This window comes from Vulpes lagopus, chromosome 20 (genome assembly GCF_018345385.1).
Source record: "Vulpes lagopus strain Blue_001 chromosome 20, ASM1834538v1, whole genome shotgun sequence".
NCBI lineage: Eukaryota > Metazoa > Chordata > Mammalia > Carnivora > Canidae > Vulpes > Vulpes lagopus.
The window spans coordinates 11,362,627-11,387,926 of NC_054843.1; the positions used below are offsets into that span (position 1 = coordinate 11,362,627).

The 25,300-nt window shown below is 43.7% G+C and overlaps 1 protein-coding gene across 6 annotated transcripts in view; it reads right to left on the reverse strand.

Moving 5' to 3' along the window:
• Positions 1–917: 917 nt before the first annotated feature.
• IFNAR2 (interferon alpha and beta receptor subunit 2) overlaps positions 918–25,300 on the reverse strand; it is a 31,623-nt gene continuing 7,240 nt past the window's right edge. For 3 of the 6 annotated variants that reach the window (XM_041735178.1, XM_041735177.1, XM_041735179.1), the window contains 9 exons: positions 24,023–24,243; positions 23,386–23,473; positions 22,117–22,158; positions 20,363–20,486; positions 18,808–18,980; positions 16,196–16,356; positions 12,370–12,538; positions 7,334–7,464; positions 918–3,211 (listed from right to left, as the gene is read on the reverse strand). In XM_041735178.1, coding sequence (XP_041591112.1) covers positions 2,501–3,211; positions 7,334–7,464; positions 12,370–12,538; positions 16,196–16,356; positions 18,808–18,980; positions 20,363–20,486; positions 22,117–22,158; positions 23,386–23,440 — 1,566 coding nt within the window. In that variant the 5' untranslated portion in view covers positions 23,441–23,473; positions 24,023–24,243 and the 3' untranslated portion in view covers positions 918–2,500. The remainder of the gene's footprint in view (positions 3,212–7,333; positions 7,465–12,369; positions 12,539–16,195; positions 16,357–18,807; positions 18,981–20,362; positions 20,487–22,116; positions 22,159–23,385; positions 23,474–24,022; positions 24,244–25,300) is intronic. The other 3 variants (XM_041735181.1, XM_041735180.1, XM_041735182.1) reach the window with 2 other exon arrangements.

Consider the following 25,300-nt stretch of genomic DNA (forward strand, 5'->3'; position numbering starts at 1 on the left):
GCCCCCGCCAACCCTATCTCCGCCAAGGCCCAGCCCGCGCCAAGGCCCCGCCCCCGCCAACCTCGTCTCCACCAAGGCCCCGCCCCCGCCAAGGCCCCGCCCCCGTCAACTCGTTCTCCGCCAAGGCCCCGCCCCCGCCGAGACCCCGCCCACACACAGGCCCCGCCCCCTGGGGGCCGGAGCCCTAGCGCCGGGCTGGGGCTGCTGGAGGGGGGGCGGGGCTCGGGAGCTGGAGGAGGGGAGACGCGGAGGGAGGGGACCTGGCTTCCCCACATCGCGTGGGTGGAAAACACCGGTAGGAAAACGGTTGCGAAAGTGCACGTACAGTGTGCCCCGGATCTGGGGGACGCCGCCCCCCAACATTAAAGGCATGCTTTTCCAAGTTAAATAAACACACTGGGACGCCCACCCAGAGCTTCTCTCCGGGGTTACGGGTGGTGCTGGTTTTTCTTGACACCCATTCAGTACTGCCCAAGTTTTTTCTTTTTTTTTTTCCACTATGATCCCCTGTCCCTGCAAATAGATTGATTTTAAAGCACGCTCGTGAGCAGAGACAGTTGAAAAGGGTCCTCGTGACCCCCTCCCACCCTGGGATAAACGCCACAAAACTAGTCATTTGTTGGGCAAAAACTCGTTTCTCTCTCAGGAATGCTTGAGAAAGATTTAATTTCCCCTTTCAAAGCTTGGGCAGTGGTAAGGTTGGAAAACCCAGAGCTGGGTAAGTACAGGGTGATGCAGTGCCCTACTTGCTGTCTGACCTTAGAATGCTCCACCAGGAACACAGCAGGGGAGAGGAACGTTCCCTGGGTTCCACCTGGCACACACAGGCACTTTTGTTTAACCCTAGAGATGCCAGCAGGACCACAAAGCGGCTTGCATATTTACACTCTCATGAGAAACTACTCTGAACACTGTTACCCAGTATGTATTAAAAAGTATTTATTATCCTTCACCCACTGAAGACCAGGATACAAAATGGAAACACACGCAGAAAAGCAGCCATATGAAGGGTATTCCAAAGGACCACTCTGGAACTCTTTCAAAATATGATAGATGACTTAGAGGGCAGAGAAATGGACTCTACACGACAAAGTCCCTTTCCTACTGAGAACAGTTATAGAAATAGTAGTCTCTTCCAAGTCCTTGAGCTAGGACTCATAATTGTTTTTCCCCTTTGGGATGGATCTAGAAGAAAGGGCTGAGAAGTTGGCTCTTGGGGCAAAGGGAGCGAGACAGGAGGTCCCACACAGTTGATTCACCTTGTGAGGGGTCTCTCAGGGTTGCAGCACCTTCACCGGAGTCTTCAACCCTGTGTATTTTTGAATATTTCTCCTAGCACCACAGGATCTTGGAGATGACCTAGTCCAACCCCCTTACTTCCTAACTGAAGAAACAGGCTCAGAGAGGCAAAGCAAAGTACCCAGGGTCCCACAGGGAAATAGCAGCTGAGTCAGACCTGAGTCCCAGTTCTTGTCTGGTTTGCTCCATGATGTTCTGGGACTTCCCTTCCCCCTTCCCACCATCCACAGGAACTGTGGTCACACACAGGACATGTGGAATCAGTGCACACAGCGCTTCTTAAATTGTTAAATAGGATCTCCGGGAATTTTATGCCTTATTTCTTCTGAAGACCTTGAAACAATTTTACATTTGCTCTCTCACTCTTTTTTTTTTTTTTTTTTAATCTTACAGTTTGGCTCTGAGTCTCTACCCCTCTCCCTCATGCAAATATCTCCTATTAGTCACCTGCCAGATGCTAGAGTTATTTCTGTGTGTGAGTTTGTCTTCCTCCAGACTGGAGTTCCTCCAGACTCCAGTTGAGGCCATCTGACAAATGGCCAGGGGTGCAATTCTCTGAGTGTAGGTGACAGAATGTGACATCTGGGAGGAGCCCAAGACTGGGCAGGACCTTCCCTATTTCCAAATTGGAACCTGTGCTTTTGTTTCTTTGTAGGTCCCCTTCCTTTCTCTCTGACTACCTTTCCTTCCTTCTCTTTTCCAGCCTGCCTTCTGGCTCCTTCCTTGAGCCTGCTGGACTCAACACTGCTGATTACTCCCTCTATCAACCACGCTGAGCGTCTAGCTTTTCTCTCCCCACTCCCACCCTGGCCAATTTCATGATTTCCCAGAAATCTTGTAGGGCCCTGGACCACCCCTGCAAACCCCAGGGAAGCCTGCTCCTTACTCTGGGAGATAGGATGCAGAAACATAAAGGCAGGAGAGTAAAGGGACTGGACAGGGCATTTCCCCTTCAAAGTGCATCACTTGGGACATGTAAACAATGGGACTTGCGCTGAATAGTCCTAGAATTTCAGACTCTCCTCCCAGGCTGGTAATTTGCATAAACTTTGCATAGGTGACATCACCAGGAACCCTGAGCGCCCACCTTGGTCTCCAACACCATCCCTGCGGGAACACTTGCAAACCACAAAGGAACAAGTGACAGTGCATGGAGGGAAACTCTGGAGGTATCTGTCAGTCCATGGAAATATTTGGGGGTTCACCTCATTATATAGCCATCTCCGATGTCAACATCTGATTTAGAACTGTCACTTTCATCAGAAAGAACATCTTCAGGCCACTGGCACTCTGCAGAGGGGGTGGGGAAGAGGGGCTGTGTCCTTTCCCCGCTGGCTGCCAGCGAACTTGTTTCCAGGTTGTGGGACTCCTGTAGGTTGTATGTCTCTTCTGGAAAACTTGGTAGCCCTGGAGGGACCTCCGAGTCATCATCGAGGACCCTCATGAAAACAGAGCTTAGGTTTACATTGAAGGTAATTTTGTCCCCAGACCCTCCAGTGGACCAGCTGTCCTCCTCGGTAATGGGGTCCTGGAGCTGCTTCCCTCTGCACTCATAGGCCCCACTTGTGCCTTCTGACTGCCCCGGGCTGGGCCCGGATGGCACCAGGGGCTCAGTGTCAATGTCAGTGTCAGGCTCTGACGGGTCAGGTTCCTCAGCGTCCGGCTCCATGCAGTCCTCCGGGGTGGCCGAGGAGGCAGAGGCTGGACCCAGAAGCCTGCCCACCAGTCCATGCATGGTATAGCCACCTGCGTTTGTCTGAGGGGCTGCTGTATCATCATTGCTGTCACTCTCGTCGTCATAATTATAATCCCACACTTTCTTCTTCCTGTTAACGTGAATCACCTCCACGAAAGCCACTGTTTCTAATGGTGGCATCTCAGGGAATACCCAGGTTGAGAAGTTATAAAAATTCTTAAAAAAAAAAGAGAGAGAGAGAGAGAGAGAATATCAATTGTAAGTGTTCTTTACTTTTTGACATAACATAGCTCAATGACAGTAACTGCACAGGGGTGAGGATGGCAGTGCTGATGCCAGCATAATCAGTAATAGGAGCTAACGGTTATGTTGTATTTACGATTTGCTGGGCAAATAAGTCCTACTGCTTACTCATTATAATGCATTTTGCCCTCACAGCCATGCCACGCAGTAGGCTCACGATTCTTATCCCCATTTTACAGATGAGAAAATGAGACAGAGAGGTGAAGCAATTTACCCAAGGTTCATGAATAGTGAGTAGGGGAAGCTGGATTTCAAGCTAGGTAGGCTGCCTGCAGCAGAGACGAGGTTCTGGCTTCTACTCCTGCCTACTGTGCTCCCCTTGCTGCTTCTTGCATGTCAGAGTACCCATCCAGTTAGATTCTGGGCTATCAAGACATTCTTAAAGGATGCCAGGGAATTGTGGGTGAGGAGAGACTCTAAGGGAGCCGATTCCATTGGGGTCACAGTCCCCTGGACTGGAGAGAGGGTCTTAAGGAGGCAGGAGATCCCTAGAGTCAGGGGTGAGAATGGCAAGACTAGAGCTCGCTCTATCACAGCTCTTAGAACAAAGCACTGCCAGGATACAGTTGAGCGGGGTGAGCTATGGAGAATACAAGGCAGGCTGAGTCTTGCCGTGTTGGTGGATTCTGCTCTAGGTTCACGACCATAAAGCTAATGGGGAGGAGGTGATCAGCCTGGAATCGTCATCCGCATTGTCTTCTTCTCTATTCTCCTATGCCTATCTGGGTTGCTCAGTTTGACAAACCTGCTCTTCCTCTATCCTACCCAACACAGCCTTGGGGTGAATTTTTCAATTGGGTTGTTCATTTTTTTTCTTATTGATTTGTAGGAGCTCTTTATATAATCTGGATGCTAATGGTTTGTTGATTATTTGTTTTATCATTATTTGTTACATATATTTCCCCCTAGCCTGTGGTTTATTATTCTACAACCTCAATGGCATTCGATGAAAAGAAAATCTTAATTTTAATGTAATGTAAAAAAAAACGTACTGATGTTCTTCCTTTATGGTTCCTGCCTTTTTTTTTTTTTTTTTTTTTATGTCTGAGGGAATCTTCCTTACCCCAAGGTCACACAGAATCTCCTATGGTGCTTTCTCAAACTCTAACAGTTTTGTCTTTCTTTAATATACCTGGAACCAATATTTGTGTATGGTGTGAGGGAGAGACCCAATTTCATATTCTCCCATATAGATATATTTATTGACCAGCCAATCCTTTCCCCATGGCAATATCTACTCATCATTAGTCATGTTTCCATATGTGTGGGTGGTCTGATTCTGGGTTCTCTACTTGACCAAATCTTTGTTAAAGTCTTTTGATAAGGTTTTATAATTTTCTTTACAAAGGATCTGTAATATCTTCTATTAGATTGATTTCTGAAATGTTTTAAGAGTAATTTTATTACTATTGCAATGGTATCTTTATTTTTATTTATCAAAACAATTTTTTAAAAGATTTTATGTATCCATTTGAGAGTGTGTGTGTGAGAGAGAGGGAATGAGCATGAGCAGGGGGGAGAGATGGAGGGAGAAGCAGACTCCCCGCTGAGCAGGGAGCCTCAATGAGGACTCCATCCCAGGACCTTGAGATCATGACCTGAGCCAAAGGCAGACACTTCACTGAATGAGCCACCCAGGTGCCCCTACAGTGATATTTTTAAAAAAACTCTGTGATTCCACTTAAGTATAAATTCAAAAAGTTCAAAATTTATGCTGTTAGTGATCAGGATAATGGTTATCCTTGGTGGGGGGTACTTACTAGAAGGTGTCAGGAGACAGACTTCTGGGCAGGCTGATTATGTTATCTTTCTTGATTTAGGCATGAGTTACATGTGTGCATAGAGTTTGTGAAAATTCACAGAGCTTTACGATATGATATGTATATGTCTTGGATGTTGAAAAGCAGGTCCATGTTTATATATTTTCATACTGATATTGTTTCGTATGTATCAAATTTGTCAAACTTATTAATCCTAATAATTTATCTCTAGATTCATGTGAATTTTTTACTTCACCAGTTGTATCATCTATAAACTGTCATTGTCTCTACCCTTACTCCGCAGACTTTAAAATCTACGAAGGCAGCATTTTCTGTTTGTTTTGTTCACTTCTGTATCCCTAGCACCTAGAACATGTGGACATATGGTAGGTACTCAATAAATATTCGCATTGTTAAATGCGAAAAAATTTCTCATTGTTAAATGCGAAAAAACAACAACAACAAAAGAACCAAAGAGAAAAGAATAAAAAAGATGCCATTAAAAATCTTGCAACATGTATTCTTGATTAAACAAATACACTAGGCTTAAGTGTTTGTTTTGTCATTCCTAGAGTTTTTACTTAGACACAGAGCAACAATTTTTAATGAAGGAATACTGGAAAGACAGAAGTTACCAATACCTCCTCTCAGTACTTGGGGCAACACAATAAATAACAGGGATATATATAATTAGCATATAATTTGAATGAATCTTAGGAAGGGGAGAAACTCAGGGAGATCTGGGGGGAGGATTAGTAACCAGTTAGGTAATTCAGGCAGAGAATTTATCTAGGAGGAAACGGGTGTGGTGCTACAGGTCTATCTCAAGGCTGCAATAAGAAATATGAATTGGAGTAGGATTCGCTTAGAACCTCAAGGCCAAAGGAATAAATACACAGCAGACAGGATGAGGTGGATTTAGGTTGAGATAAGGCTGCAACTGGCTGCTGACATAAAAGACTCCAAAAGATATTTTATACCAAGGATAAAAAATATCCATTCTTGGGGCGCCTCAGGTGGCTCTATCAGTTAAGTGTCTGACTCTTGGTTTCAGCTCAGTTTGTGATCCCGGAGTCCTGGGACTGAGCCCTGAGTTGGGCTCCCTGCTCAGCCGGGAATCAGCCTGAGATTCTTTCTCTCCCTCTGCCACTCCCCACTATGTGCTCACATCCATGCTCTCTCTCAAATAAATAAAAAAAAATCTTAAAAAGAAAAAGTCCATTCTTGAATTGCAAGGATTATAGTGTGGATGAAATGCAGTACAGCACAGCCAGATGCCAGCTGGGTTCAAATACCAGTTGTAATTAAAATTTCCCAAAGCATCCCCTTCCAAAAAACAATCCCTCCCCCAACCCAAACCAAACAAATAAGGATGAGGAAAAGAAGAGTACAATTTTATCGACTGTAGAGGAATACTGAAATATGTGGTTGTTAAAAACGTGTGAAGAAAAAGGCGAAATGAGTTCAAACGTAGAAAAATGAGATCTTTCTGGATGAAAAATTATAAAACGAATATAGAGAGACAGGAATTGGACAGAGAAAATGATAAATAATGGGCCAATGTGTCAAAGGACACGAGGAGGTTTTGGAAATATGTAAGATCAATACCCAGCTTTGTCTGAGTGGTTGAGGGTCCCGAGCAGAAAGCGTGTACTTTGGGAAGGACAGAGGGAAAAATGAAGGCACACAGAATGGCTGGTTTCACTAGTAATTAAAGTAACACGAATGAGAGCAACTGTGGGTGACCTTTATACACACATTACATCAACCAAAGTCATAAAAATGATTAGTCAACATCAGGAGAGCTATGGAGAAATGTGTGTACTTACTGGTCACCACTGGCATTATAAATTAATCCTTTATCTTTTCATAAGATAAATCCACTTTGTGTACATGTTCCACTGAAGTAGCCCAAACTTTATAAAAAATGAAACACGTTGCAATATTCATAAAGGCCAAAGAAGAAAAGAAAAGAAAGGAAATCATTTCAAATGCCCTACAGTTGGAAAATGGTTAAGGGAAAGATAATAAATACACTAATGACAATGGAATACTATGTGATCATTAAGAATATTATGTGTGCAAAGTATAAACAGATAACAGAAAATGGAAATCTAGGTACATATATATATTTGGGGATCACTCAGTGATAAAACAGCTTGGTGTTTTTAGAAAATGGGATTTTTTTCCTGCTGTGAAAATATTTGAAAGTGTAATAAAAACCCTTAAATTAAAATAAAAGATGAAGATAGAACTTAAAAAAAAGACTACATACCAAAACTTTGGGGAAATGGTTTCTTAAGCATATATAACCAACACGTTTCAGTATTATTATGGTGATTACGATGACAGCCGCTATTACAAACATAGTAATTATTCCTCCTATCTTGGCAGATTCTGATGACTCTGTTGATGAAAAATGAAATGATTTTATTTCAAAATAAATTCAATAAATGATCACAGATCACATTGGGCTGATGGTGGAATGAGGTATCAAAGGGTGTGATCCTGGAGTCCCGGGATCGGGTCCCACATCTGGCTCCCTGTGTGGAGCCTGCTTCTCCCTCTGCCTGTGTCTCTGCCCCGCACCCACCCTCCGTGTTTCTCATGAATAAATAAATAAAATCTTAAAACACACACACACACACACACACACACACAGGAGCCAATGTTAGAAAAACTATCATTCAATACAATAGAATGGAAAGGAGTCCGAGTATACATATTTTTCCAAGGGTAAAAGTGGCAGATTTAATTTTTCAAAGTAAAATGTCTTCTAGTCTAACAATGTTCTATGACTGCACTCCCCAACACAGTAGCCATAAGCCACATGTGGTTACTTAAATTTATATTACCAAAACTGAAAAAAAAATTAAAAAATGAAACAAAACCCCATCAAACTCAGCTTCTCGGTCATACTGGCCACATCTCAAATGCTCTATAGCCATCTGTTCGTACTGTCAAAAAAAAAAAAAAAAGAAAAAGAAAAAGAAAAAGAAAACCCTAGGCCCAAAATGAAGTCACTTATGCCTGGCCCATGCAGCCATTACTGGGGCTTCATAACTGATTGCATTTTCAACCCTCCCCAGGACTGTAATCTTTACTGCTCATTCTGGAATTTCCCGCTCAGCACCAAGAGGTAATCCACCTACTAGGATAAGACCCTTTTGTCCCCCAAAGAGAGGTGACCTTACTCCAAAGTCCTTTTTTCTGTTTGACTTCCTTGTCCTGCCTTTAAAAACCTTTTCCTTCTCTGCAGTCCTTTGGAGCTCATTTCTTTTCTTTTCTTTCTTTCTTTCTTTTTTTTTTTTTTTTTTTGTTTTTTGGGGCTCATTTCTACTTGCTAGATGGGATGCTACCCCATTCAGGGATCATTCAATTGAGCTAATTAGATCTTTAAAATTTACTTGAAGTTCTGTTATTTAACAGGATGCCCTAGAGACAGGAAGATGCGGAAAAGGAGTTCGTTTGAAAGAAATAACTGGGTCATTCTGAGGCTGGACTTTGGCCACACCAGGGCTCTACAGAACCTGCTCTGTCCTACTGAGGCCCCCATAAGTTTCTTGTCGAAATTCCTTTTGGAAAATCTCAACCTTCTGACTGAAAGTTGCTTTTTAAATTTTGTTTTTCCATCTCTCTACGGCAACATAAGCCCCACAAGGTCTGGAATGTTTGGTTTTATTTGTTTTGTTCACTGCTGTCTCCCAAGCATCTATGAAAGAATCCAGCATAGAGTAGATCTCCAAATAAGTATTTGTCAAATGGCTGAACACAGCTTTCCTTTGAAGGCTTCCTGAAAGAGCCAACCAGTTGATTTAGGACTTCAACAGAGTGGAGACATTTCTCTAGATCTCTGGACTGAACTCCCCCCGCCAGATAAGTAACCCCCTAAGATAGTAATGTTCATCTCTGAGTCTGAGGAAGTTAACACTGGTCCCAGGTGGTCTTTCAAGAATCCCCTACCATCCAAACCTGTCTTGGTTCCCAAGTTGTGCTTGTTGAAGGTAGTTTAGATGGCAAGTCTGGGCAGTGAGGCATCCAGGTTATGTGAAACTCCTGAATTTCAGACAGAACTAAGATATCAGATACTTGGGTCGTGAGGGATATCTGTTCTTGCACTGTCTTGGGTAATGATACAAGAAAGGAGGCTGATTTCACATGCAAAATGATGTGTTCACACCAAGTGATGATGAGATGACATGACAACGTGGGGCTGCGTGACCATTTCTTAGAGGGTGAAACAGAAAAGTCAGGGGAGAAACTTGATCATCACAGAGCATGTCAATCTCAAAGGTCAGTCGTATAGATGGGGACTGGGTTTCAGCAAATCCCTTTCTGTCATGTCATGTTACCAATTTGAGTCTCTTATTGGTGATCTCGTGATTTATATTAAAAATATATATATATATATTTGGTCTTTATCCTTGATTCTTGGCATAGGGCTCTGAAATTCCCTAAGAATTTCCTAAGTGATAAGAGCAAGGAAGGTAAAGGAGTGTATCTTGTTGTTCATAACCAAGCCCCTTCAACCACACTTGAGTTTACTATTAAAGAGATGACTTTTGGAAAGCCCCTAAGGATGGAGGCTGGTTGCCAGGTGAACCGATCAAAGATTAGAGGGTTGGAAATTTCAACCCTGGACCTCTGGGGGCAAGAAAGGGACTGGAGGGTGAATTAATTGCAACGGCAAAAGATTTAATCAGTCTTGCCTTTGTAATGAAGTCTGCATTAAACCCGGGTTCTGAGAACTTCTGGGATGGGAAGCTAGGAGGGTGATGTGCTCTAAGAGGGCATAGAGGCTCCTTGCCCTCTGTAGCTCTTTCACCTAGGCTGTTTCTGAGTTGTTGCATTTTATAATAAACCAGGAACGTGGTAAAGAAATGGTTTTCCTGAGTTCAGAGAGCCACTCTAGCAAATTATCAGACCCAAGGAGGGGGCCGTGAGAATCTTCAATCTGACACCGAGGTGACAACTTTGACCTGCAACTGGCATTTGAAGTGTTGGGGGGGCCAGTCTTGTGAGTGGAGTCTCTAACACCAGGTAGATGGCGTCAGAATTGAGTTAGATTGTAGGACTCTGAGCTGGTGCAGGAGGGTTGCTCCATGTGGGGAACACCCCCACACAAATGGAGTACAGAAGTATTCTATGAGTAGGGGAGAAAAATAATTTGTCCATTCAACTGGTTTTGGGGTTTTGTTTATAAGATCACAGAATAATAATAATAATAATAATAATAATAATAATAATAATAAAATATCTGGTCTTTGCTCCTGGTACTTGACACAGAGTATCAATTTCCTGAGTGATATGAGTGTCTTTGGGAGACCATATCTGAGTTTATGCTAATGAGGTAAGTCCAGGACAGTGCTGGATAGCTCCAGAATGGGGGCTGGTCACATGAAAAACCAACCTAGTCATTAGAGAGTGGGAACTTCTGGACCCACTGACCTTTGGAAAAGAGAGGAGGGGTTGGAGATCGCATGTTATCACTAACAGATGATGACTGAATCAATCCTGTGTATGTAATGAAACCTAGTAGAAACTGTGGATAGTCAGGCTTGGAGAGATTCTAGGTCGGTGAACACATGGAAGTATTGGGAGGGTGGTGCCCCCTGACTCCCAGGGGACAGAAGCTCCTGCACTACTAAATCAGAAGGGAGGTTGTGGGGAGCTCTGAATTAGTAGCCACCTCAGACAGAAGTCTGGGTGGCCAGACTTGGAGCTGGTACCTTAAAGGGGGAGCAGTCCTGAGAGACTTAGCCTCTTCACCTGTGGGGACCTGCGTTAACTCCAGAGAGTGTCAGAAATGAATCAAATTGTTGGACACCCAGCTGATGCTGGAAAATTGGTCCAAGGACATAAATATGTAAATGTGTTTGGGGTTCACATTTTTGTAAGAGCTACAGGCATAATGAATTTTTTTTTGTATTTTTTTTTTATTTTATTTATGATAGTCACAGAGAGAGAGAGAGAGAGAGGCAGAGACACAGGCAGAGGGAGAAGCAGGCTCCATGCACCGGGAGCCCGACGTGGGATTCGATCCCGGGTCTCCTCAGGATCGGGCCCTGGGCCAAAGGCAGGCGCCAAACCGCTGCGCCACCCAGGGATCCCAGGCATAATGAATTTATATGCAAATTTAGGTTTGCTCGTATTTAACTGACACTGTAATAATGATTTAAGCTAAGGCCTTTTTCCTTTAAAGATACTTTAAAGGAGATACTTTATTTCCTTTAAGACTGGTCTGTGCAGGGACGCCAGGGTGGCTCAGGGGCTGAGCGTCTGTCTTTGGCTCAGGGCCTCATCCTGAGGTCTGGGGATTGAGTCCCGCATCGGGCTCCCTGCATGGAGCCTCTTCTCCCTCTGCCTGTGTCTCTGCCTCTCTCTCTGTGTTTCTCATGAATAAATAAATAAAATCTCAAAAATAAAATCTCAAAAATCTTAAATAAATGTGCATCATTCAATGCTGAGGAACAGAGAGTAGTAAAATCAGACCCAGCACCTTAGTCCACCAGGCACCAGGCACCGTGGAGTGTGGTTCACTTAGTCCACAAATCAGCTATACCACTTATGGTTGCTTCCTTCTCTTGGCTTATTTTGTCCCTACTGTGGTAAGTCAGCAGGTTAAAGAAACTCTCATGGAGAAATTCAGAAAGGCTTCTTCTGTGGAGATATTCACTTTTGGTGAAACAATTAGAGACCTAGTCACCTCCTAGGCCAATAATCAGCAGTGAATATTCCTAAGCCTGACTGTTCTCACTGCAGATTTCTCCATTGGGGGAAGGTTCATGGACCACACTGTTTATTGTTCTGATGCTTTGGAAACAGAGGACTTTTCAGTCGTTGTCAGGGACTATCTCACACACACTGCTGAGTTTTCCTTCCATTTGGAGCTATCGCCAACCTTCCTGCGAGCCAGGCCACATCAACGAGCCACACTCAACGACCATAATTTGAGCCTCTGATACCTCTGCGTGCAATTGCTTCCAGGAACCCTGCCTCCTCCAGCACTTGGCTTGAATAATGGCCAAGCGAAGGGCATTCAGAACTGAATTTCATCCTGATTCCCTGAAATAGAAGTGTTTCTACTTCAGGAGGATCTGACTTTTTAAAGGTAGATATGTGACTGTCTCGATGGTATGGAGCCTTCAAAATGACTCCATGTCATAGTAGAGACTGACCAACAGAACACATCTCTGTGATGCACTTTCAGTGGAAGAAATACCTTTCGTGCTCTATGACTTTCAGATTATTTTCATTAACTAAGTTTTCTCGCAGAGTAAAAGCAACACATGAATTTTTAAAAACCTATACCTGTTTCTTGTCCAGGCTGAAGGAGGATACATTTTACTGGAGATCTATGTACTTCTCCCAGATTTCTAGGGTTAAAGTAAACAGATACACAGTAGTTGGTGTTTGGAAGTAACTTGTCGATGACGTAAGTGAAATTTCCAGTGATGGTTTCATTTAGTTTGGGGTTGTGCTGTAAAAAGAAGCAAAAAATCAGGAAGACTTTGAGTGAGAAATTCATTTAGAGGCAGGCCCTAAGAGTCACTTTGGGGATTCACATGGAAATCTTAAACAAGGAGAGAAATATCTTAGGCTCCAAAGGAGAAAGTATTTTAAAGTTATTTGGCGCCAGCAACTGATGACAAAACTGCATATATGTGTATATCATGCACATTTTCAAACCATGAAATCTAATCTAGCAGCTTCATATTATAGAGTAGAAAAAGTTTCAATGAGGAATAAAGTTTTCCATGACATCATTTTTTACAAGATGATTTTGTCTTGCATTAAGATAATCCTGCAAAACTAAGAGAATAAAAAAAAAAAGATGATCTTTTATCATTAATGATATATGTCTACCCTTCAGGAGGTGCTTTCATAATATTAATGAACGTGATTATTAAAACAGTCCGCAAAGCTGGTGCTATCCTCATTCTCCAGATGATGAAACTACTGCTCAGAGTGGTTAGGTAACTTTCCAAGGCCACACAGCTTGCCTGTGGCAGAACTGTGGCTGATGCCTAATTTCTTATCTCCTCCCTTAAAACACCTGGCTTCTTCTTTCTTAGGTAGTTCTGTTCCATTTTGGAATTAAAAGAGATGATATGAAGGCCCTTCCAAGAAAAACAGCTTCTGAGACGCCTGGGTCGCTCAGTGGTTGAGCATCTGCCTTTGGCTCAGGGCGTGATCCCGGGGTCCGGGATGGACCCTGTGAGGAGCCTACCTCTCCCTCTGCCTGCGTCTCTCCCTCTCTCTGTGGCTCTCATGAATAAATAAAATCTTAAAAATAAATTAAAACAATAAAACATTAAAAAAACAGCTTCTGCAAAATATTTTATAGTTTTCAAAATAGTAGCAGTTCTAGGGATTAAGATTTCCAGTGGTCCAAATATGGCCTTCTGTATAATGTTTTTCTGCAAGTTTCTGTGTGGAAGGAGGAAGAATTAAAAAAGGAAAGGAAAAGCCCCAACAAACTAAAATCTCATGCATGGCCCATAAGCAACAGAGAAGAAAAAGGGGAGAGAAGTAGAAATCGGGTCATGGCGGGAGGGCTCTTGCCTCGAAGAGAATAGCCAATGGTAGCGGAGGGTCAGAATGTCTGGGTCCCACACCTGGTGTTGCCATTGTATGATCTTGGTGGGGTCTGCAGTGTTCGCTTCCTGTTTCACTAGGCAAACAGAAGCTTGCTTCTATTTGCCTCTGTGCCTGAGGACATTGCCTCTCCCACTGTGCCTCGGATGTACGGCCCCTGCTCCAAGCCAAGGTCAACCCCTTCTTGTGCTCATGAGATTCCATCCATACTCATCTCTATAACATGGCTCCAACGATCTTCCTGGAACATCCCATCTGCACAGGAACATGCCGTAACTTCTTCCCTCCCTTGACCTCATCTTCCATCACAGAGAACCTCTCCTCTTTATAGAAAAACTCCTTAGAACAATTAGCTCTCCTCCCTGTGGCCAATTTCTCTCTTTCTTCTCCTTCTGGGTTCCACTCCTGCCGGAGCCTCACCCCAACAGACCAGGCCAATTTCTCTCTTTCTTTTCTTTCTGGGTTCCACTCCTATCAGAGCCTCACTCCTTGATAAGAAATCACTCTTTATTTAGGTCACCAGGACTTCCATGTTGCTAAATCCAATAGTCAATCTATAGTCCTTGCGTCACGTGTCTCTTTTATAGCACCGGACACAGGAGATCACTTTCTCCTCCTGGAACTTTCTTCTTTCAGCCACCAGGACCTCACTCTCATCTACTTCTCCTTCTACCCTGCTGGTTGCTCCTTCCCAGTCTTGTTTGCTGTCTCTTCATTTGCTAGAGCTGTACATTTTGGAGTCCTCTGGGGCTCTGACTTTGGACATCTTCTCTTCTCTCTGCATATGCACTTCTAGGTGATTTTGCCTCGTCTCAAGGTATCAATACACATTAAGAAGCCAGTGACTCCCTCAGACATCTCTCCAGCTAGAAGCTCTCCCTTGAACTCCAGCTTTGGAGTATTCAACTCCTGCTCACTATCTCCTCCTGGATGCCTTGCAGGTACCTCAAATTTTACATATCCAAATCCAAGCTACTGATATCCAACCATTCACCTCCTCCATCCATAATCCACCCCATTTTAACGAATGGAAACTCCATCTATCGAGGTGCTCTTGTCTCTTCACCACATTGCACATCCGATCCATTCAAAAACAGCTCCACTTGCAAGACATATGCAGAGTTTGACCACTTCTCATTACTGCCAAGTGGTCCAAGCCACCACCAGCTGTCACCTGGATTCCAACAGTAGCCTCTTCTTTTTTTCTAGGTCTAATTTAACCCCAAGACTATTTTTCTTTAATGAAGAAGATGCTCATTAACCACCATTTTCATCTTACAGTGTTGTCAATATCCTAATAAGCACAGCGTTCTTATTTTACAAATAATAATCTCAAACAGAGTTAGTAGCTCATGGGTTGAATATAAATTAGATGTGACTGGATTGTGATATTTAAAGAAACCTGATACAGACTCTGAGCAACATAAGCTCATTTCTCCCCTCTGTTATTTTTTGCACCCTTTTCCTAATCAAAGGATTAGGGTGTTGATTGTAATCCAAGTGGATATTAAAGGGAAAATTATAATTCTATAATTTGCTACTTCCTATTGGGTAATTACCATCACAATAGCCTCTTAACTGGTCTCCCAATTTCCACCTTTGGGCCCTATGCTCTACACACCAGGCTGGAGTCCCTGTTAAAGCCTCAGGTCCTCCAGCAGCTTCGGGACACTCCAAAGACACAGACCCACAAAGCACTATCAGATCTGGGCTCCATTGCTTTTCTGACCTCACCTCCTTCTATTTTCCTGTCTCGGTCATTCCATTCCAGTTCTCTGCTGCTTCTCAAATCCACTGGATCCTCTGCAGCCTCAGGACCTCTGACTTCCTGTGCCCTTTGCCTGAAAAGCCTGTGCCTGCCCCTGATAACTTGCAGGCTGGTATTGCTTGCAAAGGTTTATACTTGGCAATGGGCTATGCCAACGTAAGCTGCTCTTATGGCAGGGCCACTTCACTCATTCCAGCATTCTGGAATTTCACCTAGTGTGTGCTGAAATTAGCCTGTTCTCTTCATCTACACTACACCCCTTTCTCTTTCCTTTGTGTCCCCTGATGCTGTGCAAGGGACTTATTCTTTGAAAGAAGACCACACTGCTAGACTAAGTCAATGTATTTCCACAATGAAGGAACTATAGAGACTTCTTTCCTAAAATCAGACCCACTGCCTCAGACTTTTTGGCCTTAATTGTTCTAATCATTACAGATGTCTTTTTTTTTAAAGGAATTTTATTTATTTATATGAGAGAGAGACAGAAAGACACACACACACACACACACACACACACACACGCAGAGAGAGAGAGAGAGAGGGACAGAGAGAGAGAGAGGGCATGAGCAGGGGAAGGGGCAGAGGGAGAAGCAGACTTCCCGCTGAGCAGGGAGCCTAATGCAGGGCTTATCTAAAACTCCAGGATCATGTGCTGAGCTGAAGGCAGATGCCCAACCAACTGAGCCACACAGGTGCCCCTACAAATGTATTTTTTAAAAGAAGAGCGTCGAATATATTCATTGCCAACTCAGAACTGTTTTGACCACTTACCTTTTTGACAATGTTCCCTGACTGTTCTTCGATGATGAGTGATAAGTAAAACTCTAATACTCCTCCACCTAGTATCTTGGGAATGACAGGTGGAAATTTCACTAGGACATTAATGTGGTCGGTAAAGCCAACAATATCAAACTCTGGTGGTTCCAAAGACACTGTTTAAAAAACAAAATCAGAAACAAATCCCAATGTTTAACAGTAGTATTTCCAGGGCTGTAATACAACCTGATTTCTTGACAACTATCTCCTCTCTCTCTCTCTTTGGTGCAAACAGGTGATTTTATTAAAGCATGGGGACAGGACCCCTGTCCTGCAGAAAGAGTTGCACTGGGGTCATGAGGAGTGTACCATGATATACTCTTAAGTTGGGAGGGGGTTAGGGAGAGTGTGTCTAAGGAATTTTGGAAGCAAGGTTTCCAGGACCTTGAGGGAGCCAGCTATTGTTGGGAAAAGGTCATTTATTACTGTCTAGTAAAACCTTAGTCATGAGACCCTTCAGATGTGTATCGGTGGGTCATATGCTTGGGGGATGATTGCCAACATATATCTTGTGGGGTTTAGAGATAAAGGAAATTTCTAAAGGAATTTTCATATGTTAAAGTAGACTTCCAGGATCCCGGAGATTGGGCTAAGATTGCCTTTTGCCTTTAGCAAAGTAGGCAGTTGAGTCCCTAGAGGAATGTCACTCTGCCTTTTTGAAGGACTTGTCAATGGGCTGTAGGGAGTAAGGAAATTTAATAATTTCTCTTCTGCCTTTGTTTCTCACATCAATTTTCACAGGGAGACAACTATCTTCTCTTTATCCTACCTATGGTCCTAGTTGAGGCATGGGTTATACGTTTTTATTGGTGAAAAATTGAGAACAATAAAAGTGGTGTAATTACTTAATGGAGAAATGAAGGATAGGTTTTGGGATGAAGATCAGTCTTTCCCAATTTTCAAGCTGTATTCCAAATATGAAAGTAAAAATGAAAAAAAAAAAAAAAAAGAAAGTAAAAATGACTTATTTTCATATTATAGTAATACCCAACCATGGTGGAAATAGTAGAAAACACAGTAGGCAATTGTGCCTGAATGTGGTTAACCATCTTTTGTCTCTAATGTATGAATGTAAATATATATACATACGTATATAAGCTGAACTAGTGTACAACACACACACACACACCTAAATTAAATCATTCTTACCCACAGTTTTGCATGGTATATATTGCACTTAACTCATTTCATAAATACATTAATGCATATTTATCTCTATTGAGGGCTGGCCAACTGGCCTGTGAGTTAGATTTCTGCACAGCCTGCCAGTTCAGAGTGGTTTTTATTTTGGGAAGGGTTGCAGTACAATTAAAGAAGGTGATATAGTGTATGATATGTGGCCCATAAAGTCTAAAGTATTTCTTTTCTGGCCCTTAATGGAAAGTTGGCTGACCCCTGATGTTCACTGTGACTCTTCAATGGTTGATTCTATTCCACTAAGTGGCTGGCTGGACCATAACTTAATTGATTTGCTGTTTTGAACATTAGATAGTCTCTAAATTTTCTCAATAGAATCATTGTGTCAATGAGCATTCTTGGAGCTAAACCATGACATTCATCCACAATTATTTCTTTAGAATGAATTATTAAAGAGGAATTCTAGATTAGAGGAGGCACACATTAAGGTTTTAACACATACTGCCAAATACTTTCAGAAAGACCATACTGTGGCACACTCCCTGCATTTCCTCTACACCTGGGTAGCTAGGTAGTTTTAATATTTACGGGGTCTTGAAAAAAGACATCTCATTCTTACTTTACCATATTTTTTGCAATAGTCTGAATACCATAATCTAGAAGTGGCACTTTCCTTTCTTTTCTTTTTTGGACACACACAGGTATGTAGATGTATACACACACCTAAATGTACACACCCAATTCCAATGAACCTCACATCTAAGTTGTTGGCGGCAGTGGGATTCGGTCATTATCACTTTGCTAAAGCACGTATGTGTGAGTGCACACCCACACAGCCTTTAACAGGGAGCTGAAATGGAATCTTTCTTTTGGAAATAGGTTGCAAATTAGGACACTGAAGAAGTGCTGGAGTCTGGCCGAGGACCACTGGCAACTGCCCTGGAGCTATTAATGCAAGTGCCATAGGGAGCTGACTCCAGTCATTGGAAAAGAGAGAGACAGACCCACTCACACAGATAAGAGCTACTGGGTTATGATCCAGGGGAGGGGTTGCAGGATGAAGGAAAACACTGACCCAAAGAGTTGCGACAGCTCAGATTCAGGCCATCAAGACCTCACTGTCTACTTCCTCTCGGGTTCTGAAATATACTAGAAAGCCACGGCCATTGCTGCCAGAATGCCTGCCTCACACAGGCTGAGAGGAATCCTCTGCCAAGTACAGGTTATCATTCCACTTTTGGGATGAGAAAACGGAGGCTCAGAGAGGCAATGTAAATGCTTCACAGTTCCAGAGCTAGGAAGTGGCAGGGCCAAGCAGTGCACCTAGCCCTGAGTCTGAGACACCTTTGAGGACCTTCCTATTTCAAGGCAAAGCAAATAACGATGATCTTGATGACAATGATGGTGATGAAAAACAGAGATCCACTCACTGTGTGTTACCAGGAATAAATTGCTGCTACACTGGACCAGCGTTGTGTTCCCTCTGAATCCATCAACTCTGAAGGTGTAGGTCTCGGGCAGGACCTCCCACACGTCTGTTAGGTCACAAGATGATGCTGTGGTATTTGAACAGTGCTCAACAATCTTCACCTGGTTTGGTCTACTTTAGAAGGAAAAGAAATGGCAAAAGGAAAACTTCAGCATTTATGTGATGAGAATCCACTAACTGCATGATCAACTTCTTCATTTCTCTCTCTTTTTTTTAACTTCTTCATTTCTTTACGGCTCTGCCCAAATATCACTATACCAAGTCATCTGCCCTCACCACCTTATTTAAACTGGGATTCCTTACCCTCTTCTCTCCTAATCCCTCTTGCCTGTCTTCATTTTTCTGCACATTGTTTACCAGCACCTACCACATTATATCTTTATTTGTTCATTGATATCTGCCTACTTTCAGAATATCTATTCTAGGCTCCAAAAGGTCAAGGACTTTGGTTTATGGTCGGACCCCTGGCATGCAGTCAGTGCTCAGTAAATATTTGCTGGATAAATGCATGAGCAAACCCTACGCTTTTGTGGTAAAGGCCCCAGATCTCCCTGCCCCTACAGAAAAATCATGAGCGTCCTCCCTGAAGCCCTCTCTCCAGCTGAGGATCACATGGTCTAGTCCTAAGTCAGCCTGTGCTATGTAGGGACAACACAGACATTGATTTTTTGAGCTTCAGAAAGGTAAGGGGGGTGATACCTGTCACCACCTAATGCAAAGAGAAATTAGGACTTTGGCCGGCACAAGAAAAACTCACAAGAGGCCTTCCACCAAGCCAGTCAGTAGTAGTAACAGCTCTTAGCCAAATAAACAGCACACAAAAGAAACTTGGAGAGGCGACTAGATAAAAATAACAACTTATAAGGGTGATATTAGACATCGGAAAAAGAAAGCCATTGAGGGCTCCATCCATTATGTCATTAATCTTTGCAGCCTCCTCTAAGTAGGACACTTGGCTCAGAGAAGCTGAGCTCTGTGCCCGAAGGTCACGGTTGCTCAGTAATCAAGCCCAGCCTGTGGACCTGGGCCTCTCCTAGACTGGACGAGGCAGCTTTCTGATGTGCCCACATGCCTCCCTGGGTAAAGAAAAGTGAACACAACATCAATATGGTCACCAGATCTTTGGAATCCTGTCCTCAGAAAACAGCGCTTTTATTATTTCTTTCTCTCTTGAAAATAGCGCTTGAAATGCTCAGGCTTAGCTGAGTGAGAGGAGTAATTGTGAAAACCATACACAGTGATTATTTTGCTTCGGCGGCTTTAACCCGTAGAAATGGTTATAAATCCAAGCTTTGTCAAAGCCAGTCTGAGGTTTGTTAAAGTATCCAATTTAATTCAAAATGGACTTGGCCTTTTAAAGCTCTGAATTCAGAATAGAGAGAGTGGGAGAGAGGAGAGGACCTCCAGCACAAGTCAGGTCACAACTCTTCCCCACTCCCCAATTAATAGAAAGCTAATATACTTAAGCAAGCAAGAAAATGAGATGTCAAACCAACCTTATGGCCGTGTACCGAAATGTATAGCGATCTGGCACAACTGAATAGTTTTTTAATTCCCATGATAAGATTAGCCGGAAATTTCGAAAAGTCACCTTGAAAGTGCAGAATTTATCTGACAAATCTAAAGGAAACGGGAGACAAGAAAGAGACACTGAATCTGGAACCCAGGGTCGTCCCATCTGTTCTTTGGGATCTGTAGCCCACCTGCCCAGCAGAGAAACCCCAGCCGGGGTCTTGGAAACCCAGGAAGGAGGTGGTTCTAGTGGAGACAAGAAATGAAGTCAAAGAATCATTCAAGAGCAACACATCGTTAGGGGCAGGCCAGCTTAGGAAACAGAACTCAGCACCGTGGAAACAGAATTGGGCTCACTCAGTCATCGTGGACTCTCAGTGGTTCATTGGATCAAAATGATCCGTGTCCATCTCATTCTCTCAACTCCCTCCTGCAGGCTCCCTAAGCAGCTCAGCCCACTGCCTGCTATCCCTCCTCTGAACCTCCCGTGCACTTACTCCCAGGTCATGGAAGGAGGGAGCAGATGACACATGCCCTGACTGGCCCTTCCCAGGCATTTAATCAGAGCAACAGTGCTGATGTCAGTGCTAGTGAGGGGCCCCTGGGTGGCTCAGTGGTTGAGCGTCTGCCTTTGGCTCAGGGCGTGATCCCGGGGTCCTGGGATCGAGTCCCTCATCCAGCTCCCCGCAGGGAGCCTGCTTCCCCCTCTGCCTACGTTTCTGCCTCTCTCTGTATCTTTCATGAATAAATAAATAAAATCTTAAAAAAAATGAAGTCAGTGCTAGTGAGAGACCTATTCTGCAGACCATATGACACTGAGCACTTGAGTTATACAATGTTACGTAGCTGGGAAGCTGGTGGCAAGTGAGACTCGAAAGCTCTACCTGTCAAATCCTGTTCAAGTCTTTTTTTTTTTTCCAAATTCAATTTTTATGATCCTCTAAGTTGTCTGTGATTTAGACTCAGGACTTTTCTCTTGGCTGTGAATTCTTCATCTCCTGCCCTCATCACAAGGTAGGACACGGAGTTAATGCAGAATGAGATTATGTGGACAGATTTATAGATGCAGGCAAGATGTTTGGTTCAAAAAAATTATTTTCCTTTGTCTGGCACCAGGTACCAGACAGCAGGTGGAAGAATGCAAATGAAGGGGAAATTATTTCTGGATTATTTTCTGTTTGACATAGTCTGTGCCTTCTCATTCTTCAATTAAGGGGTTTGAAATCGAATATTCTTTTAAGGAGTCTTATTTTTAAATTTAAAAAAAAAAGATCTTATTTATGTGACAGAGATAGAGATAGAGACACAAGTAGGCAGAGGGAAAGGGGGAAGCAGGCTCCCCGCTGAGCAGGGAGCCTGATACCAGACTCCATCCCAGGACCCCGGAATCGCAACCCGAGCCAAAGGCAGACGCTCAACCACTGAACCACCCAGGTGTCTCTTTTAATGAGTTCTAAAATGACCTCTGGTGTCATTTTAATTAATTTATTTCCTTTTTTGGGGGGGTGTTAATTTCTTCTAAGAGTTCTGAGAGAGAAATATGAAAATTTGGCTAATTTTGGCTCCGTTGACAGAGAAAAAGGAGAGTATTTGAGAAAATCTAAGAAAAAGGATTCAAACAAAATGGGCAACAGTTCTGCGATCAAAAATCAAATTCCCCACATTTTAGACTTCTGAATGGTCACCCCAATAGTCTGGCCCTTCCACAAAATTCAGCCAAGCCAAGAAAATCTCTTACCAGGAAACGCAGATGACACGCTAAACACGAAGCTGATACACACTGGGAAAAGGAAAAAAAAAAATATTAGATAAGCAAAAATACCCTCTCCAGGCTGAATCTGTAATTTTTGCTCTGAGCCTGGCTTTTTTTTTGTGTGTGTGTGTACCCGCGTCTTAATGTTGGATCGACACTTCCTCGTGCTAAAAAATGCTCAAGTAAACGGTTCTTGGAGGATGGGTGTTGGTATCAGCAGCACATGGTCCACAGGTTTCCACCCGAGTGAATCTAAAATAAGGTCTGTCTGGGGGTTGATGTGGAATAACAGGGCTGACTGGTTGGGCATGCGCCCCAAGAAACAGTCATCTGTCTGGAGAAGATCTCAGACTATGAATTTCACAGGTTGTTAGTTTACATTTTTTTTTAATTTTTTTTTAATTTTTATTTATTTATGATAGTCACAGAGAGAGAGAGAGGCAGAGACATAGGCAGAGGGAGAAGCAGGCTCCATGCACCGGGAGCCTGATGTGGGATTCGATCCCGGGTCTCCAGGATCGCGCCCTGGGCCAAAGGCAAGCGCCAAACCACTGCGCCACCCAGGGATCCCTGTTAGTTTACATTTTAAAGACATTTGTCAAGGGTGGTGTAGGAAGAAAATCAATGGTGATAGGAATTGGGGACTCTCCTTTGCTTTCTGGATGTCACAGTGACTTGGGACTGGAGGGGTTACAGGCATGGACAGTCCTATAAAGGGAGAAGTGTCCCACTCATGGATCCCCTACTGATAAGCTATGGAACAGATGACACAGTGACAGTGAAATAGAATCAAAAGAAACGTAGAGAAAGAGTGGAATAGGACTGCAGAAAAAAAGTCAGGAATAAATGAATCACAGAAACCAAAGTTCAGGGATGACTTTTCAGTCTGGTGATGTGCTAGGAGGTAAGGGACTTGGCCCCTTCCTAAGTTTGGGAGTAGGATGAGAAACTCCTCCCTGGATTAGAATGAGGGAATTAAGAGAAATTAACTCCTCACAGTGCTTAGGAGGATACTCTCCATCATCACCGAGTCATTCTTGGGTATTTGTTTGTCTTCCTAAAATGAAGAATAGGGCAGAAACCAGACCATCCGTCCAGGCTCCCTATCTATGATCCATTTAGCTCTTGGCCTTGGACAGGCTGATGCTGGGCCCCTGGTCAGGGAAATCCATTTGCTACTCCCCCACAGGGCTCTGGGGGATGGTGACGTGGCTGGCTTGCTCCTACAAGGGCTCAGGCAAAAGTAACACTTACCCACAAGATACAGATTCTGTGGTCTAATCAGGGAAGCATTCTGGTTCCAAACCATCTTGGTTATTAAGTCTTCTCTTTACTTTCACATCTGAAAGGAAATCAGTATGAGGTGATCCAGATGCTGAAGCAGGTAATTATTATTCTTTTTTAAAGATTTTATTTTTGTTATTCATGAGAGACACAGAGAGAGGCAGAGACACAGGCAGAGGGAGAAGCAGGCTCCCTACAGGGACTTGATCCCGGGACCCGGGGATCATAACCAGAGCCCAAGGCAGACGTTTCGCTGACTGAGCCACCCAGACACCCCACTTTTGGACTTTGGAAAACCAAATTCGTAAATAAAAACCATTTTTTTCCCCCACTCACACACACTTCTATCTCTCTATTCAGACTTGTCTACCTTTTCATACATGTAAGAGCTACTTGTATTTCCTTTTTTGTCAACTGTGTGTTTCTTTGCTCATCTTTCTACTGAGTTGTAGCTTGTTTTCTTATTGGTTTGTTTGTAGGAACTCTTTTAAGTATGAGGGAACCTGGCCCTTGGTCTGTTATACAAATCACATCTTTTTCTCCTCTGTTGTCAACTTGCCCTTTGATTTGCTCATGCTGGCTTTTGAAAAAAAAAAAAAAATCTCACCCATGAGTTTCTGAGGTATATGTTTTCAGTTTTAAAGCTTTTTTCTTTCTTGGCATCTGCATTTTGAGTCAGAGTCAGGAACATTCCGCACTCCAAGCTGAGAAATTCTTCCTGAATTTTATGCCTCAGGGCTTCTGTCTCCACCCAAGCTACTGGGTCTTATAGGTTCTGGGTGTTTTGTACTCCCCAACACGGTAGCAGCCTCAGGCCCCAAGTTGAGACTGAAAAAAGGCCACAAAGTAGCAGACGTTAGTTCAAGTTTAAAACAAATGAAAAAGTCCTCTTGGAGGGTGTCTGGAGGGCTCAGTGGTTGCACGTCTGCCTTCCGCTCAGGTCATGATCCTGGGGTCCTGGGATCGAGCCCCCTGTCTGGTTCCCTGCTCTGCACAGGGCCTGCTTTTCCTTCTCCCTTTCCCTGCTTGTGCACTCTTTCTCTCTCCGTCAAATAAATTAATTAATTAAAAAAAAAGTCCGTCAAATAAATAAATTAATTAAAAAAAAAGTCCTCTTGATTATGAGGGCAACAGGTCCCACCAGGGTGCCCTCCTAGAGAATCCAAGGGATTCCAGGTTAAAACTGCCAACCCTGCTGAAGACTCCACCACCCCTGAGCTATCCAGGCACCTCTGCCTACAACTTATGCCACAATTCCGTGCCCATTGGGAACATCTCCAGAGCTCTTTGCGACGCGTGAGGTCATCTCCCACCATTACTCCCCGGCAGGCGGCCTGCACGGTTGTGGGCGCATCTGGAGCGCAGAATGCCACATGGGGGTGGCACCCCCTTGCACTTGAACATCTGCCCTGTGGCCTCTCACTCCTCTGTCCTTTCCTGATGGTGGCACATCTTCACCTTTGCTCTCATCTGTAGAACACTTCATTTCTTCAGCGGCTGAGAGGCACGTGTGCGCACACACACACACACACACACACACACACACACACGCAGTTACACAATTATAAGTCACTCACCCCCTGTGAGCCAGGGGAATGTGTGTTCTCCTTCTTTGCTCTTGAGGACCTATACTCCACTTCCAACCCAATGTCTAGTAACTAGATTCCTGCTTGTTTAGAAGATCTAATTTCCTGTCTTGGCATCCTGCCTGGAATCGTTAACCAAGCGCCTGAGAACTCACCCTGACTACAGATCAACCTCCCTAAGGCATAGCTGTGGTCACTCTTCTCTCTGTTCGCTCTTCCCTCACTTTCCCTCCTGGGTCCTGTAGGCAGAAGGGTTCCGCGCTTGGTTTGCTGCCTTCCTGTGGCTGGCTTGAAATTCC